The sequence below is a fragment of the Cyprinus carpio genome, chromosome A24 (assembly GCF_018340385.1).
Source record: "Cyprinus carpio isolate SPL01 chromosome A24, ASM1834038v1, whole genome shotgun sequence".
Classification (NCBI taxonomy): Eukaryota; Metazoa; Chordata; class Actinopteri; order Cypriniformes; family Cyprinidae; genus Cyprinus; species Cyprinus carpio.
The window spans coordinates 20,459,800-20,476,046 of record NC_056595.1 but is presented as its reverse complement, the minus strand read 5'-3'; the positions used below and the strand labels follow the sequence as shown (position 1 = coordinate 20,476,046).

The 16,247-nt window shown below is 35.9% G+C and overlaps 2 protein-coding genes across 4 annotated transcripts in view; both read left to right on the top strand.

Annotated features, from left to right (window-relative positions):
* Positions 1-2,559, top strand: part of LOC109049769 (ras suppressor protein 1) — a 26,047-nt gene extending 23,488 nt beyond the window's left edge. For all 3 annotated transcript variants that reach the window (XM_042714587.1, XM_042714589.1, XM_042714588.1), the window contains exon 9: positions 1,498-2,559. In XM_042714587.1, coding sequence (XP_042570521.1) covers positions 1,498-1,600 — 103 coding nt within the window. In that variant the 3' untranslated portion in view covers positions 1,601-2,559. The remainder of the gene's footprint in view (positions 1-1,497) is intronic.
* Positions 2,560-5,233: 2,674 nt separating this feature from the next.
* Positions 5,234-10,922, top strand: LOC122135395 (complement C1q-like protein 3). The gene is made up of 2 exons (XM_042714585.1): positions 5,234-6,180; positions 7,584-10,922. Exons 1-2 carry the CDS (start codon positions 5,596-5,598, stop codon positions 7,761-7,763), a joined length of 765 nt encoding a protein of 254 aa, XP_042570519.1. The 5' UTR covers positions 5,234-5,595; the 3' UTR covers positions 7,764-10,922.
* Positions 10,923-16,247: the final 5,325 nt, after the last annotated feature.

Here is a 16,247-nt window from a genome sequence, read left to right as displayed (position 1 = left end):
CAGCTCCAGAGGAGACAAGAAAGAACGGGAACCTCCGGCCCCCAAGGGAAGAACCTCAGACAGGACCACACAGATGGACAGGCAGCTTAGTGCTTAAGAGAGATACAGAGAGACAGAATGAACGAGAGAGACTGACTGACACGTTGATGAGAGAAGCGCTCAGCCTGTCTGCCTAAACAAGTCACAAAACTATAGAAGACAAAAGCAGATTATGTACACACTTAGTGGGAGAAAATGTTTTCATTTTGCAAAACTGCTTTGCTCTGTTCTTGGATTGTCGCAAATTGGTTGAAGATCTGAGTTTGTTGCTGAAAATTTAGGTTCAAACTCTGTAAAGAGCAGTCCATCTGATGTCAAAGATGTTAAAAGTAAAAAGTATACTGTAGGTCACTTTGCATAAAGCAACTGCTTACAGAAAGAATATTAAGTGTCTTCCTCTTACGACGTAATTAAAGTGACTCAAACACTGAGAGCTGGGTTGAGAACGACTGCTCTCTCAGCTTGGGCCGTGTGTGGTCCTTTGTAAATATTTGATATGAACTTTAGTCATGAATCTGAGCAGCCGCTTGACATTTCACTGCACTGCAATTAGAATTCTCCCTCAAATAGTATTCTTTAATTACACTTGGGAATATGGTCAAGGCATGCTACAGTAGGTGTAGAGCCGCTAACTCTGCAATCACCAGCTGCTATGTCAACATCCAATCAGAGATTAGTATTAATGATGTAATGGAAACAGCAGTCAGGACTGCAGTAAAGATGAAAGCTGTATACCAAAACCTAGTGAGCTCAGCTGCCTACATAGACAGCATTTTAAGGAGTACTCGACCAAAATATGAAAATTGTTACCCCAATTTATTGCCCTTTCTCAAATCAAGTTGATGGGAACAAGTACAGTATGCCTAGAAAGTAGCTGCCAAGGGACATTCCGAGATGCCTACGTAAACTGACCTGAGAGCCTTTGGAAAAGTGTTCTGAATCTGATTCATTTTAGGGTGCTGATGCTTATGTAGGCAGTGTATAGCAAAGCAGCTCACCAGGATTTGGTACATAGCCAATGAATCCTGCCTCCATAATTCCCATGGTCACTCTCATTCACTTTAAGTCTCTTCCTTTCTCTCTCTCTCTCTTTGTCTTTTCCCTCGTATCACTGAACCCAGCCTTTGAGTGCTGCTGAAATAGAGAGGGACCACTGGACTGGAAATTGCTCTCCCTACATGTCCCCTCTCCCTCTCTCTCCCCCAGCACTGTGTGTAGGGTGGTTGTGGATAATTGTCTCTCTGTGCCATACACAGCTGTAGCCGAGGGGTGTTGGACAGCACAGAGAGTTCAGTGTCCCAGTGGGGGACCCGTCAGTGTGTTGAACTCAATTAATCCACTTTCAGCTGGTTAACACTAAAAATATAACTCCTCTTCCTCGCTACTCTGTATTCAAGCCTTTTGCAGAAACAACGAGCGGCCAGGTGTGATCACACAATGTCTGTTTGTGTTTTGCAGTCTTTACGGGCGACACTTGCAGGCCAATCCAGAGGCGCCCAAAAAGAACGCCGACAAATCCAAGAAGATCAGTCGCAAGCCGCTGGCGGCCAAGAACAAGTAAAGCAGAGGGCGACGAAGAGCTGATCCGAGCATCCGAGATGAACCTCACTGCATGTGCCTTTCCATTTGATATTTATTTAGAAGATATGTTTTATATTGCTTCAGTATTACGTTCATTATGTAACCTCCAAATGGCTCCACTCTATTTTTTCCAAGTGTCCTTCTTGTCCAATGCCACTTTTTGCCTTCAAAGTGCCACTTCTGTTAAATCAGACCTGCATTGGGTGATAATCAGCTTTTCTGAACGTGTTTCTTGTGTTTCTTTAGAGAAGCGGTAGGAGTTTTGTCATATTCGACCATCCAGACAAGGAGAGCAGTGAATTTTGGGAGGTGGGGACGAGCGTTTTGTAACCGTACAGGGATTTAGAAGGAGTTTTGGGGTCTTAGTGGAGTCTGAGCAGGATTGTGTCAGGTCTCCGAGGGGAAACCGCTGACTGCTTCCTCTGCCTCTTAATGACAGATAAGAATGGCTGCAAACGGGAGTTTCAGATGGTACACAGCAGATACCTGACAGAAACACCCCAGTGGCCATTTGAGAGGGTCAACAAGATATCGTAACAAACCATAGGTTGGTGTTCTCTGAAGCGGTTGGCCATTGTTTCTGTGTATTCTAGTTAACATGATGGTGCAACTTTTTACAGAACAATATACAGTAGTATTTGTAAAGAACCAGTTTCTTGAGCTGGTTAATCATTCAATTATCATTGTCATTTCTGCCATCATAGTGTTTACTACAGCTTTAGGTTGCGTTCACTAACGTCTTCAAATTCTTCAAAGCTTGACTGAATTTGACATTTTATTTTTTATGGATGTGTTTTTCCTTATTTTTAAAAGCCATAAGCTGTTTCATTGCAATCACCTTTAAATGTGTAATATTTTAATGTTTTATCATGTGCACACAATGCAGTTGTGCTATGTACTTCATTTTTGACATTGAAATAAAGTCAGCATTTTGTTGGACGATTCAGTTTTTTCTTTCAGCAGTTGATGGGTTGAAAAGACCTTGGGATGACAAGGCAAAATCTTCTAAAATGTATACTTCAGTTTAAAAGTTTAGGTTGGTAATTATTGTTTGAAAGAAATATCTTATCCTCACCAGGGCTGCATTTATTTGATTTAAATTACAGTAAAAACAGTAATAATTTGAAATAATAATACAATTCAAAGTAACTGTTTTCTATTTGAATATATTGTAAAATGTAATTTATCCCTTTGATGCAAAGCTGAATTTTCAGCATCATTACTCCAGAAAATCACATGATCCTCCAGAAACAATTAAAAAATCCACATTCACTTCAAAACAAACAACTCCAACCATTATCAAAGTTGAAAGTTTTTCTGTGCAACACTTTTGTGTAAACCATTTAATTTTTTTTTCTAACAGTGTTAAAGTTCTTACTGTGACACTAGAGACTAAAAATTAGAAGCTTGTATTTTCTATTTTTGGAAATTTCCAACAATCTGAAGTCTTATTAAGTGCTTGGAAGATGAGTTAAAATTTGAAGCTCCTTGTAAGAAAGTTCTGAAGCGAATGCTTGATTTGCAGGGTGTGATCTGAAACGGCTACAGAGGATCATCACATCTAAAAACGATCATCCCATCGGAGGCCCTGTCATGGTCCGGACCACCTCCACGACAGCAGATCAGGGGTAAATGAGCTGACCTTTCAGTGCCTTGAGTCAGATGATGATGGGGTGTGTGCTTGTGTTTGTAGAAGGTCTATGATAGCCGCATGGGATTTCCTGTCTCTCATTATAACACCATCCAGACGCCTCTGTCCTTCTCGTTCACACTCTCAGCAGGCACATCTGTCCAGCGCACGTTCCCCCGAATACACTTACCTCTTGCTCTCAGCAGGAACATCTGTCCATTTCAAAGCCCACACCACATACCGAACCTCTTCCACTGTTTCACAACCCCTTGAATACTTCCGAAAGTTTTCTTTAGATTCCAAACAATGAGAAGTGTGGTTTGTAAAAGTTTTCGACAAACTGTTGGACATTCATTACGGCCCAACGTCTTCAGTTGGAGAAGTGGTTGTCCCATCCTTCTGCCAGCGTCGATAGAAAGTGGGACGTTGAAGTTTAAAAATGAGTCCGGATGGCGATGGATCACCATGCGCCGACAATTACTCACTGACCTTTCAGAGGAATCCTTAAATGTCTTTTTTCTTTTCCTTGAGTTAGACTTGTAGCGATTTAGCTTGGCTTGATTACTTTTTTTGTTTGTTTAGTTTGTTTTATCATCCTGTTTAAAACGATTTCTCGTGGTGTACTCTCTATGCAGCTCATACGCTGAAGGGCATTACGGCCCTCACTAACCGAGGTCATTGATTTTTGCCGCTTGATTTATGGGGCGAGGGAAACTCCTCTGGAGAGCAGGTCTCATGCCGACCAATGAAATGGCGTCGTCGAAGGCACTGTTGAACCTAGACTTTCATCAAGCGCTCAGGGTAAGCAGTATGGATAGTGGCCCATTGTGTTGTCCGAAGATAATTGGATGTGTTCAAGACCTCGCTGAGTCAAAACTTGGAACAATACAGCAGATTCGGTGCCAACGGTGCAACCAGTATATCTAAACAATAATCACGTGAAACGGAAGTTACTTAGTAACTAACCTGTTGAAATCTTGAGAGGTGCACCACAACTGTTCAAGCAGCACACATTCGTGCAACTGCAAGGTGGTCGATTCCCAGATTGGAGTAAATGAATGATTTGTTCTTGCATCCTGTAGTGGCAGTGCATCACTGGCAGGTCTATACTATTGGCATACGTGTCATTTAGTGGTTGCGCCATTACCTTCAAAGTTAATTCTCAGGGATACGTGAATAAACATTTCCAATAGCTTAATTTTTCACTGTGCAGTGACCTAGAACGTCAACCTGACTGAAAAGGGGACTGTACGAATCCAAAAGTTTGGGTTGCACGTCTAAAAGTTAAAAAACAAAACACATTTCAATGAATAAATTGAATACAAATATTCAAAAGACCGAATGCTTTAAAAGTTGTCCAAAATAAAATTGTGTGTGTGTGTGTGTGTGTGTGTGTGTGTGTGTGTGTGTTATACATACATACATCTATGTACATAAGTAAATAATATATGTAAATATGTAAATTCTATTACCCAAAACTGTATTTATGTATTTAACAGTAATGTTTATTTAAATATAAGCATGCAACAATTAAATATTTGTTTAATAGCTGAAAAGTAGTTGGTAATAATTTAATTTATATAAATATAATAATAATATAATTTACAATTTATTATTGTATATATACAATAATATACAATATATACTTCCAAATTAGATAATAAACACCAGGTTCATGCCCCGTTATATTTCAAGTGTGTTGAACAGTCTAGATTGGCGCTAGATTATTATTTTATTTATTTGTCTGTGTCTGTCCTGTGTAGATGTTTGATGTGTGATTTTGCGTTTTGGTGTGTTATAAGAGCGCTGGATCTCTTCCTCCCTCTTTTCCTCTCACGCCCTGCGCTGCGCTCACACTCACACAGAGCGGCTCAGATCTTCATGACAACCAACTTTATCCAGCTCATCCCGTCTTTTGTGCACAGAGGAAAGACTCAAAGCGAGGGAAGGATATCAGAATCATTTCTACTATCTGAAGCATTTTTTCTCTTCTATCAGTGGAGTTTTTCCTTTTCGCGTCCACATGTGGAGAGACGCTGATGGTGATGCGCTTCCGGAGAGATGCTGATGCTGAAGCAGGGCTGTGAGTGAGCCAACATCAGCAGAAAAGAAGTTAAGTGAGAGAAGAATACAAGAGAAAAAAAGAGAGAGAGAGAGAAGATTCTGGGGCCCAAGCCAGAAGTTAATTAACAAAACCAATCGGACTTTCTTTTTTTTTTCTCATCTGAAGAGGTGCCTCACCAACCTTCAAAATTTCGCCCAAAAGCAGACAGGAGGATCGGCCGGTGCTGACGCGACTCGTCGGCAGGAAGCGGCTGATCGCGGCTGGGGTGCTCGGTGTGGTCATGGTCCTGGTGCTGGTGATCCTGATCCCGGTTTTGGTGAGCTCTGCCGGGACATCCGCCGCGCACTACGAGATGCTCGGCACCTGCAGGATGGTTTGCGATCCTTACGGTACCAAATCCCCGACCAGCACGGTCTCAGCAGACCCTGTCCGGGACAGCAACCTTATGCAGTCTTTACCAACTTTTATACAAGGTCCGAAAGGTGAACCAGGACGCCCGGGGAAAGTGGGGCCGAGGGGCCCTCCCGGAGAACCCGGACCCCCTGGACCTCCCGGAGAGAAGGGGGAACCGGGACGGCCTGGATTACCCGGGCAGCCGGGACCAAACATGGCAACGGGCGCCATCAGCGCGGCCACCTATAGCACCGTGCCCAAAATCGCCTTTTACGCAGGGCTCAAAAAGCAGCACGAGGGCTACGAGCTGCTGAAGTTTGACGACGTGGTCACGAATCTCGGGAATCATTACGACCCGACCACGGGCAAATTTACCTGCTCCATACCGGGAATATACTACTTTACGTACCATGTGCTCATGCGAGGAGGAGACGGAACCAGCATGTGGGCTGATCTGTGCAAGAACAACCAGGTGAGCGCGCGCAAACACAACCTCACAACTTAAAGCACTAAATATTCTGAATACGACAATAAAGCATTTAAACATTTAAAGATTTTAACTAGTGACCTTGTTTTCTTTTTTTTCTCCCTAACTCAAAAATTACACGTGAGAAATTTTCTGTTCAGTTCCAAATGAAGGATTCTTACAGGTATTGCAGCTCTTCTGGGAGTGAAATATATGCATTTGAAAAGTTTAAATACACTTGATTATATTTGGATAATTTTTGACCTATATGGATACAACTCTTTTCCAAGGGGTTGTTGACATATGGGATAAAATGACCAGACCATGAAACCATGGGAAAGAAATCAATGATGACAAAGTTATTTATGACTATTATTTGTTATATTTATTAATTTTTCTTGGCAGGATATAGTAATAATAATAATAATAATAATAATAATAATAATAAATACATTTCCAATAGCATTATTATTATTATTAGTATACGTATTATTAACTCATATTAAAATATTTCAATTACACTAAATTAATTGTACTTTTTCTCATAATCTAATTATGAGAAGTTGCATTTGTCTCATCAAATTAATTGATGTTTATTTTCCATAAAATTATATTAAACTAAGTTCAAGTAGGAATTTGGATTGGGTCTTCAGTGCTTAAAAATAAATGTTGCATTGGACACAGTTTCACAAGGTGAAAATTAATGACACCTAAATAGAAATTTTAAATAACTGTGTTAATAGATGCAACAGCTTGAGAGAGTCAAAGCAATAGTAAGTGCTTCATGCAACACCAGCATCCAGTATGATGTGTTAAAAACATTCAATTAATTATATTTATGTATAATAATAAATACTTATTCAACAATATATAAATATATACATACACACACACAACATATAAAATAAAAAAAAAAACACACACACACACACACAAATTATGCATTTACATAATTTATAATTCATAATTTATACATTGCAATAAAACACAAAAGTTGCAATAACATCGCCATACATGCCACTGTTTCATGTCCTGGTGTATCTTAAAGAAACAAATCTGCACCCAACATTAAAAATATGAACATATTTTATATATATATATATATATATATATATGTGTGTGTGTGTGTGTATAATATTATAACAATTGTAATATATTTCTTTAGTAAACACTCAGTTGCACATTAAATATTAACTGTATATATACAACTGTTACCATAATATGATAACAATTGTAATATATTTCTTTAGTAAACACTCAGACTAAATTCAATCCTTTCTTGCTCAGTCTCATAAGGGTCTGTAAAGGCCTTGAGACCTAATATATATGAACGGAAAACCTGTATATCATATGCAATTTCTTTATCTGACAGCTGAAACATTGCACTAAATGTTCCTCTCCTCCCGCAGGTCCGTGCCAGCGCCATCGCCCAGGACGCAGATCAAAACTATGACTACGCCAGCAACAGCGCTGTTCTTCATCTGGAGCCCGGAGACGAAGTCTACATCAAATTAGACGGGGGTAAAGCCCACGGGGGCAACAACAACAAGTACAGCACCTTCTCTGGTTTTATTATATACGTCGATTAGGACATACGCACCTACTCCAGATGGTCTATCTCGTCCCCCTCTGCTATTCCTCTTCCTTTCTTTCTTTCTTTTTTTGCATAATTTTCCTTTGGGCCCAGGGCAAGCACACAGACCTGCTCAAACACCCCTCATCATTAGTCTGTAGATGTGGGCTTGAAGGCAAAACTCTTTGCCCTGCAATCCAAAAATCAAGAAAGAACCAAAAAAAAAAAAAGGCCTGGAGAAAGAAGCACTTCATCAGAGAGGAAAGATGTACCGAGGAAACGAAGCTACCGAGGAGTTTACTGTGTGTCTTTCTATGTCTGTGGCCATCAAAGAAGCCTGTGAGATGTTTTCTAATATGTAACCTGACATAATCAGTTATATGTGCAGTAACGTAAAGTACGATATTTGTTATTCAAAAACCATCTCAGTCATACCTCACTAGTCAGATGCCTGAATGAGTTGCATATCTTGAAGCATTAGCCCAAATTTCATCATCATCCATATCCAGTGTAACCTGACCAAAATGATCCTCTTGTGTTCCTCTTGCATACTATATATCTGCTAAATCTCTGCAGGTATTTATTCCCTGACTGTTTGTGAGTGCTAATTATGAATTAGGGACACAAAACAAAACAATATTCCTTGGTGGTAATGGCTTGCAGTGAAATAATATTCCAGAATTGCTGAAGCTTTCAGCATTTTACTTTTAGTCTGCAGTGTCAGGGTGTCAAAAGCCTTTTTTTTCTCTCTCTCTCTCGGTATGTAATGTTAGCCGGCATCTTTTATTGCACACAGACATACTAGACCGAGAAGGAATATGTATCTAGTGATATTTAGAGCACTATGCAGAGTATGGGTGTTAATATGTAAATGTGTATCTATCTTCAGAGATTCCCAGAATGTGATTAATAATATTGCTTCTTATTTTTAGTGTAAATATGGGAATGGGTTTCTTTTTTTGTTTCATGAATGAGCATCAGGTGAGCGTTATGTATCTGTGTCACTCTCATCTCCAGGTTGGGATGGCAGGGAATATGTGTGATGAATTATTATCTGAGGATTATTTTTCTTTTCCTGCTGCTGTAATTCTCATCCACATCTACAACCCTTCAAACACATTTTCCATTAAATGGAAATTTGATCAGATATGTGCATTTTCCTTGTTTTATCCATCAACGAATCGATTTCTATATGCATATTAATTAGGAGAAATTGCTCTATGTTCTCTTACATGCACTCTCAGAAAAAAAAGGTACCAAACTGTATTTCAGTGGTTCGTAAACCAAACTGTATTCCAAACTGCTTTCGAAACATCACTTCATGAAGCTTCGAAACATTTACGAATCATTTGTTTTGAATCAGTGTGAATCGAACTGCCAAAGTCTCGTGATTTCAGTAAACATGGCTTTGTTATGTCATAACAATTTCTAAATATTTAAACATTTCAGTGGTTGGCCACTAGGGGTGATCTCTGTGAAGCCATGATCTAGTATCTATCTGACAAAAAAAAAAAAAAAAAAAATGAGGCCGATTAGCCAAGCTCTACATGAAACAAACAAAACAAATGAATAAAATAACACGCATTATGCAGACACTTCATATTTAACTATATTAGATGAGTTGTTAATTTAATAGGTTGCACTTTCAATAAAATATTTGCAATTGTTCTGTAAAAGGTGTTTTTGTTGCATTTACATTGTTCTGACCATCAGCATTTGGCATTTTGAGCGTGTCAAAAAAGTGATCCATTTTGCGAACCAGTTGGTTCAATTGATTCAAAGTTTTGGAAAAGCTTTGTATCTTCCATCACTACCAAACTGTCTTTCTAAAGGTACTAATATGTTCTTTTAAAGCACTACTTTGTACCTTTAAGATACTAATATGTCACGTTAGGGATAAATAAGGTACAACGATGTACTTTTTAGCCTTTATACCTTAGGATAGCACCACATTGACAGATTTGTACCTTTTTTACTGAGAGTGTGTAATCAGTGTTAGTTAGGTCTTCCTTTTGGTTCTGTTTTGCCCTCAGCTTTTGGTGTGTTTATGGATACGCAACCCATTTTATGTCACAATGTGACAAACTTCTGAGTCATTCAGGATATTTTTCCAGGGATTTTATCCAGTGGGAACTGATTGGAGGAGATTGTGTGGTTAAGGTTTGACATGAATTATTTACAAAAAACTAGCCTCAAGTTTAATTTAATTGACAGTTTTAGTGCTACACTTTAAAAAATAAAGGTTCTTGATTGGTATTTATGGTTTTAACATTCATGAAACATTTCTATTTCATAAAAGGTTCTTTATACTGGAAAAAAAAAATGGAAAAAATTCTTAAGATAATTAGATTATTCTTCACTCTAAGAAAAATGGTTCTTTTAAGAACTGTTCATTGAAAGGTTCTTTGGGGAACCAAATGGCATTTCATATGTCATACAGTGTATGAAAGTTTCATAGTAGGACTGAGTGAATGTCCAAACAGCATTTGAGTTTGGGGTGAAAGTCTCTGCTGGAACAGAGCTTATAAACGGGTCCTGTGTGCTAGTAAATGTTTTTACCTTCTATCAAACTCAAATGGAAGGTGTTTGTTTCCCAGAGTCCAGTGAGTCTGTTTGGGCTTTATATGATCCTTCTTAGATTAAAATTTTGATGGTGGACGGTGAAGGTCAGATGGAGGACTTACTCACACACTCCAGATGGAGGTCTGGCCTCTGCAGGTGTGAATGAACCAAAATGAATCACTCCAGATGAATTCAGTCATTTAATAATGTCAAAGAGATACTGGATGCATCTCAGTAATAGAGATGGATGCTTGGTGGAGTATATTTACCACTCTTTCAAAGCTGACATAAAACAATTGCATGTATTTCCCTTCATGCATTAAGTTTTATTTCATAGGAAATGTGTGTGTGACCGGGCCGATCAGCCAGGGGTCATACAGGAGTCAAACTTCTGTGTAAAACATTCACCAGCCTTAAAGATCCCTGACATAAAGACAGCCTTTTATAATGAGCTCACACTCTTTCTGCCTATTTATTTCTCTTTCCTTTTCCCCTTATACACTCCAAAACTAAAAGAAAAACTAAATATAATTTAAATCCATTAAGAACAGTTAATAGTCTTAAATATACATTGTAACAACAAAGTCTATTTTAGAACCATAATCCAACCCACCCCAACCCCTTTATTCATTTCAATAATTTAATAAGAAAAAGAAATGGTCCTTAAAAATATACTTCATTTTTTTTGTGCAAAGACAGTTTTTTTTTGTTTGTTTTGTTTCCTGCATTGACATTTTTTGCATGACAAATAACTCTTTCTATTTTTCCCCAAATATGAAAAGTCAAAAAAAGTCTATTTTTAGTAACTTTTTTTATTTTATTTTTTGACATAATGACATAAGCACTTACATTTCCCTACAAAATTTAATATGAGAAAAACAAAAAACATTGATGACCCTAAAAATATGCTTCATTTCCCCCCAAGAAATTCAGTTTTTCTCCAAATATTCTGTAATGGGGAAAAAAAATCTTACAATTCTTTATTTGAAAAAATTGCATCACAGTAATTTTACTGTAATATTATAAAAAAAAAAATTATAGAATTTTAGCAACAAGAATCTAATGAAGACTGATAATAATAATAATTAATCAAAAACTCAAAAATAAAGCATCCAGAAAAATCTAGCAAAAAATAAAATAAAAATAATAATAATAATAATAATTATAATAATAATTGTCACAATCACATTATTTGTTTATGTGAATATAATGTACTGTAAATAAATAAATAAATAAATAAATATGGCAGGCAAGTTATAGTATATTTATTAAATTTCCATACTCTGGATTTTCCTCTGTTTATGATGTTGTTTATAAAGAGAGAGAGCTTTACCTGAGGATTTATTATAACCTCATTTCGCAAATCATCCACAAGTATTTACAGATCTGATAAATAAAGACATTTAGAAATAACTAATCTGCTTCCATCAGCTTTTGTGCACGCTCAGCTTCAGAGGTCACAGAGTAACATGTTCTGAATCCCAATCCAGGGCTCAGAGGATTTGTCCAGGGTCAGTTCCTCATCCAACTGCAGACCAAGGCCAAGAGCCACACCATTTTTTAAACAAAATCTTTTTTGCGCCTCTGAACAGATGTCATTCATCACCAGGAACCGTGTCCAAGAAGCCAACCGTTCAGTCCTTTCACAGGGCGACCACGACGGACACATCACTCAACATCAGTCACCTTTCACCCAGGATACTGTCCTCAGGACCAGACGACGTGAAGAGATTTCCAAACACATCTCGCTCATCTAATTAGACATGCATAACATGTCAGAATGTTTATGGTGAATTTGTCTCTCTGCTGGAAAAGATGTCAGCTGACCACAGTCAATAATGACTACAATAATGACTGTAGATTGACTAATTACAGTATAATAATAATGATAATAATAATTATATATTAATAAAATTATATTTTTAAATACAAAATAATTTATATAAAACATTTATATTTATTTTATATATAATTAAATTTCTAAATAATAAATATATTTCTATAATTATGTTTTTTATTTGATATGATATATACATATATAACAAATAAAATGAATGATTAAAAAATTATTGTGATAACATTTTTTGTAAGAAATTCAAATGTGGTCTTGTATAATTCATTAATATAATAAAAACTTTTTTTTAAATAAAGCTATAATTAAAGCTATATATGATATTTTTATTTTATATTAAAATATATTTTAATATTAATATTTTTTAACATTACTAATATTGTTTGTGTATTTATTACAAAACATTAAAATCATATTATTAAAAATAAATTTGTAAAAATATTTATCTTTACATATTTGTAATTATATAGTTTAACATGACTAATATTATAAATATAAAAATACAATTATATTTTTTATTAAAAATATTCACATATTAAATATTTACAAAATATTTATACAATATTTATATATTTTGTTTATTAATTTTTTTTTTTTTTAACATTTTATCAACTACTTTTATTATTAAGAATTATATAAAATATAAAATAAAATTACAACTTATTATATGTAAAATTAAAAACAAAACAAAAAAACAAACAAACAAAAAAAAAAAAACTTCATAGGAGTTTCTTTTCTAGCACACATATTGACACAAATCCTCTTACAGGTGGACCAGTGTAAATATGAGCCTTTGATATGAATTTATGGGGTGCATCTGTACAAAACCCCAGTGCACAGTTTATGAGCTAATTATGCAAACACTTAATAAAACTGCACCACTATGAAAGGTCATCCTCTCACTTATGACTCGGTCGCTCATCATTCGGTGCCCTGCATCAGTTAACGGCGAGCTGCCACCATCAGATCTTCATCTGCAAGAAGCAACAAGACATAAAAAACAGCAGGTTTGACTGGAGTTATGTTGCACACACTCATGGGGCCGAAGCTAAAATTGTTTGACTGGATCTTAAGGAATCTTTAAGCTGTCCTGAATTTCCCTCGTATGCTTTGTGAGTTTAAATACCCTGCTCCGCTTTGTCCTAGTCACTCTGGTGTGTTGGCCCAGAAAACCCTCATCCTACTTCCTAGCTCACGTATTTTCCTCTTTTTAGGCATCTGTATGCCAACATGTGTATGAGAGATGTGGCATGGAGTTAAAAATAGTCTTTTTTGGAATTTTTTGGAGTAGGAATAAACCATGCCTGATCATAAAGAGATTACGTCTTTTGATCAGAAACAATTACTGTCAGACTGAATCTTAAATGCAGTTTTAAAGCACAACACTGTATATTTTGAAATGATTAAGAAGTCTCAACTGAAATATGACCTACCGTCCAAACACACACAGTGTTGTAAGGGACCCATGGGTGTCATTACTGGGAGAGAAAGAGGGTCTCTAGGACAAAATTCAATACAAATTGATAAAAATGCTGAGGGAATACATTGTGTATCATTTATCTAGCAGAGCTAGTAAAAGGAATTGGACGATTGTAGGCCTGTGGACTGGAGGAGGAGAGGCAAAATCAATCTGTATTGTTCATTTCTGAGAGCCGTTATAGCTACAGGACATTCATAATACTGGCATGTTGTGCTACTCATTGAGGATCACAAACAAGATTCGAGCCAGTATTTCAGTTGAGGTTCACCGAGCTCTAAATCCATCTTCAGATTCTTCCTTATGTCCCGTCTTGAGAGTATCATACGGATACTGTAACATCACAAGATATTCCGCTGTAAAAAAAAAAAAAAAATGAATGAAAGAAGTGAATGTTCTTACTGGACCAATGCTTGTATGTGAATATCTACAAGCAGCTCAAACACATCACATACACACACATTTGAGCATATCAAGGTCAAAGAGAGAGAAAACTGTGAGAGTGAGAAGGTTTGAGGAACACTAAGTAGGTCCCTCGTGCAGCAGATATAATGACTGCTGTCACTGACACAAACACATCTACACTTTACAGTAAAGCTGAACACAGAGATACTCTTATGCTCACCAAGGCTGTACTTTTTTGATTTTGAAAAAAAAAAAAAAAAAAAAAAAAAAACAGTAACATTGTGAAATATTTTTACAGTTTAAAATAACTGTTTCATATTTTAATATATTCTAAAATGTAATTTATTCCTGTGATGCAAAGCTGAATTTTCAGCATCATTACGCCAGTCTTTAGTGTCACATGATCCTTCAGAAATCATTTTGATATGCTGATTTGCTGCTCAAGAAACATGTCATTATTATCAATGTTAAAAGCAGAATCTGAATCAGAAATAAAAATAACTACAAATATGTTTACACATACAAGAAATAAGTCATTCAGAAAAAACATAATAAAACACAAAAAAAACTATATTAACAAAAAAAATATAAAAAAATAGAATAAGTTATAGGAAATAGCAATATACAACAATTTTTTTTGAAGAAAAACAATATACAAAATAGACAATAGATGGTATTTGTGTGTACAATTAAATAAGTACATGTATAAACAGTGTTGTGTATTACATGTTTATTTTAAAGTAAGCTGTTCATGAGCAGGACTGCCTGAGGGAAGAAGCTGTTCTTATGCCTGGTGCTGGAGGTGTTAATGGATCCATGGAGAGAGGGTCAGAATGGGTGTGGGGTGTGAGACAGTGTTTTTCAAACCAGCAATAGAACTCATTCAAATCTTCTGCCAGTTGTTGGTTCAACACAGTGCTGGGGATGGTGTCTTGTAATTGATGTCTTTCAGTCATTTACACACTGGAGCAGGGCCATTGGCTGAAAACTGGGTTCTCAGCTTTTCGGAGTAGTTTCTCTTAGCCACTCTCCTATCTCCTTTGTCAGTGTGTTTTTGGCCTGTTTATACAAGACACTTTACTACTATTTACTATTACTAGTAAATTTCACAAACAAACAGCAAGTAACAATGAATAAAACAACACATTTAGATATATATTTTATATTTTTTAAAAACAATAAACAATAATCACAACTTACAAAATTGAAAAATATTAAAAACATTTTACTACCACCACTTATCAACAAATTAATAAAAGTATTTATTTCTTTAAAAAAATCTTACTGACCCCAAACTTTGAACAGTAGTATATTTATGAAATATTGACGTGTAAATATGTTTTGATAAACATAAATATTAAACTATACTACAATTAATTATTAAAATGTTACAGAATTTAGACATCACAAAAATAACAGTAAAATGTTACAGAATTTAGACATCACAACATTAACAGTATAAAAATGGATATTAATTGCTAAATATTGCTAAATATTATATTTAACAGTGTTATTAAATAACATTTAATAGTGTTTTTAAAGATTAAATATCAATGAGCTTTAGATTATGATTATGTAAAAATTATTTAAATTTAGGGTAAATGAGCATGCATAATTAAATATCCAAATATTTAATTGTAATTAAATAATTTAATAATTAATAAAATAAAAATATTAAATAACAAAAATAATTTAATAATTATAGGTAAGAAAAAAAAATCTCTAATAGCTTCTGAAACTTCTAAACCCCATAAAGACATTTGAAAAATAAAATGATCTTTATTTTGTTGACACTTCCCTACTGAAGCAGGAATTGTGGCATATGAAAGTACACATCAGTGTTTATTTTGTCAGTGTCTAGGGATATACTAGCATACAGATTTACATTTATTTATTTAGTAGACACTTTTATCCAAAACAATGAAGAACAATTGAAGAACACGGATGGCCTCAAACTTAATAGACACACAATTCCAGTTCCGACCAATTCTGGGTCTTCAAACAATGAAGTGAGCAGTGAGGAGAATTCCACATTAAACTCTATCCTTTATCTGCAGGGTTTGATTTCCAGACTAGCGAGTGTCTCTGGTGGTGTGTATGAATACCAAACAAGCCAGTGGCTGTGATGGCAGATGACCCTGTCTGAGCTAGATGGACTCTGAGATCTTAAAGCTCTGTTTGGAAAACAGTTTGGGCTGCTGACA

Bases quoted from the DNA above. Each gene is read 5' to 3' on its own strand.
- LOC122135395 (XM_042714585.1), top strand. From the start codon at position 5,596: ATGGTCCTGGTGCTGGTGATCCTGATCCCGGTTTTGGTGAGCTCTGCC. The intron at 6,181-7,583 runs GTGAGCGCGCGC...CTCCTCCCGCAG, and splicing joins ATCTGTGCAAGAACAACCAG to GTCCGTGCCAGCGCCATCGC.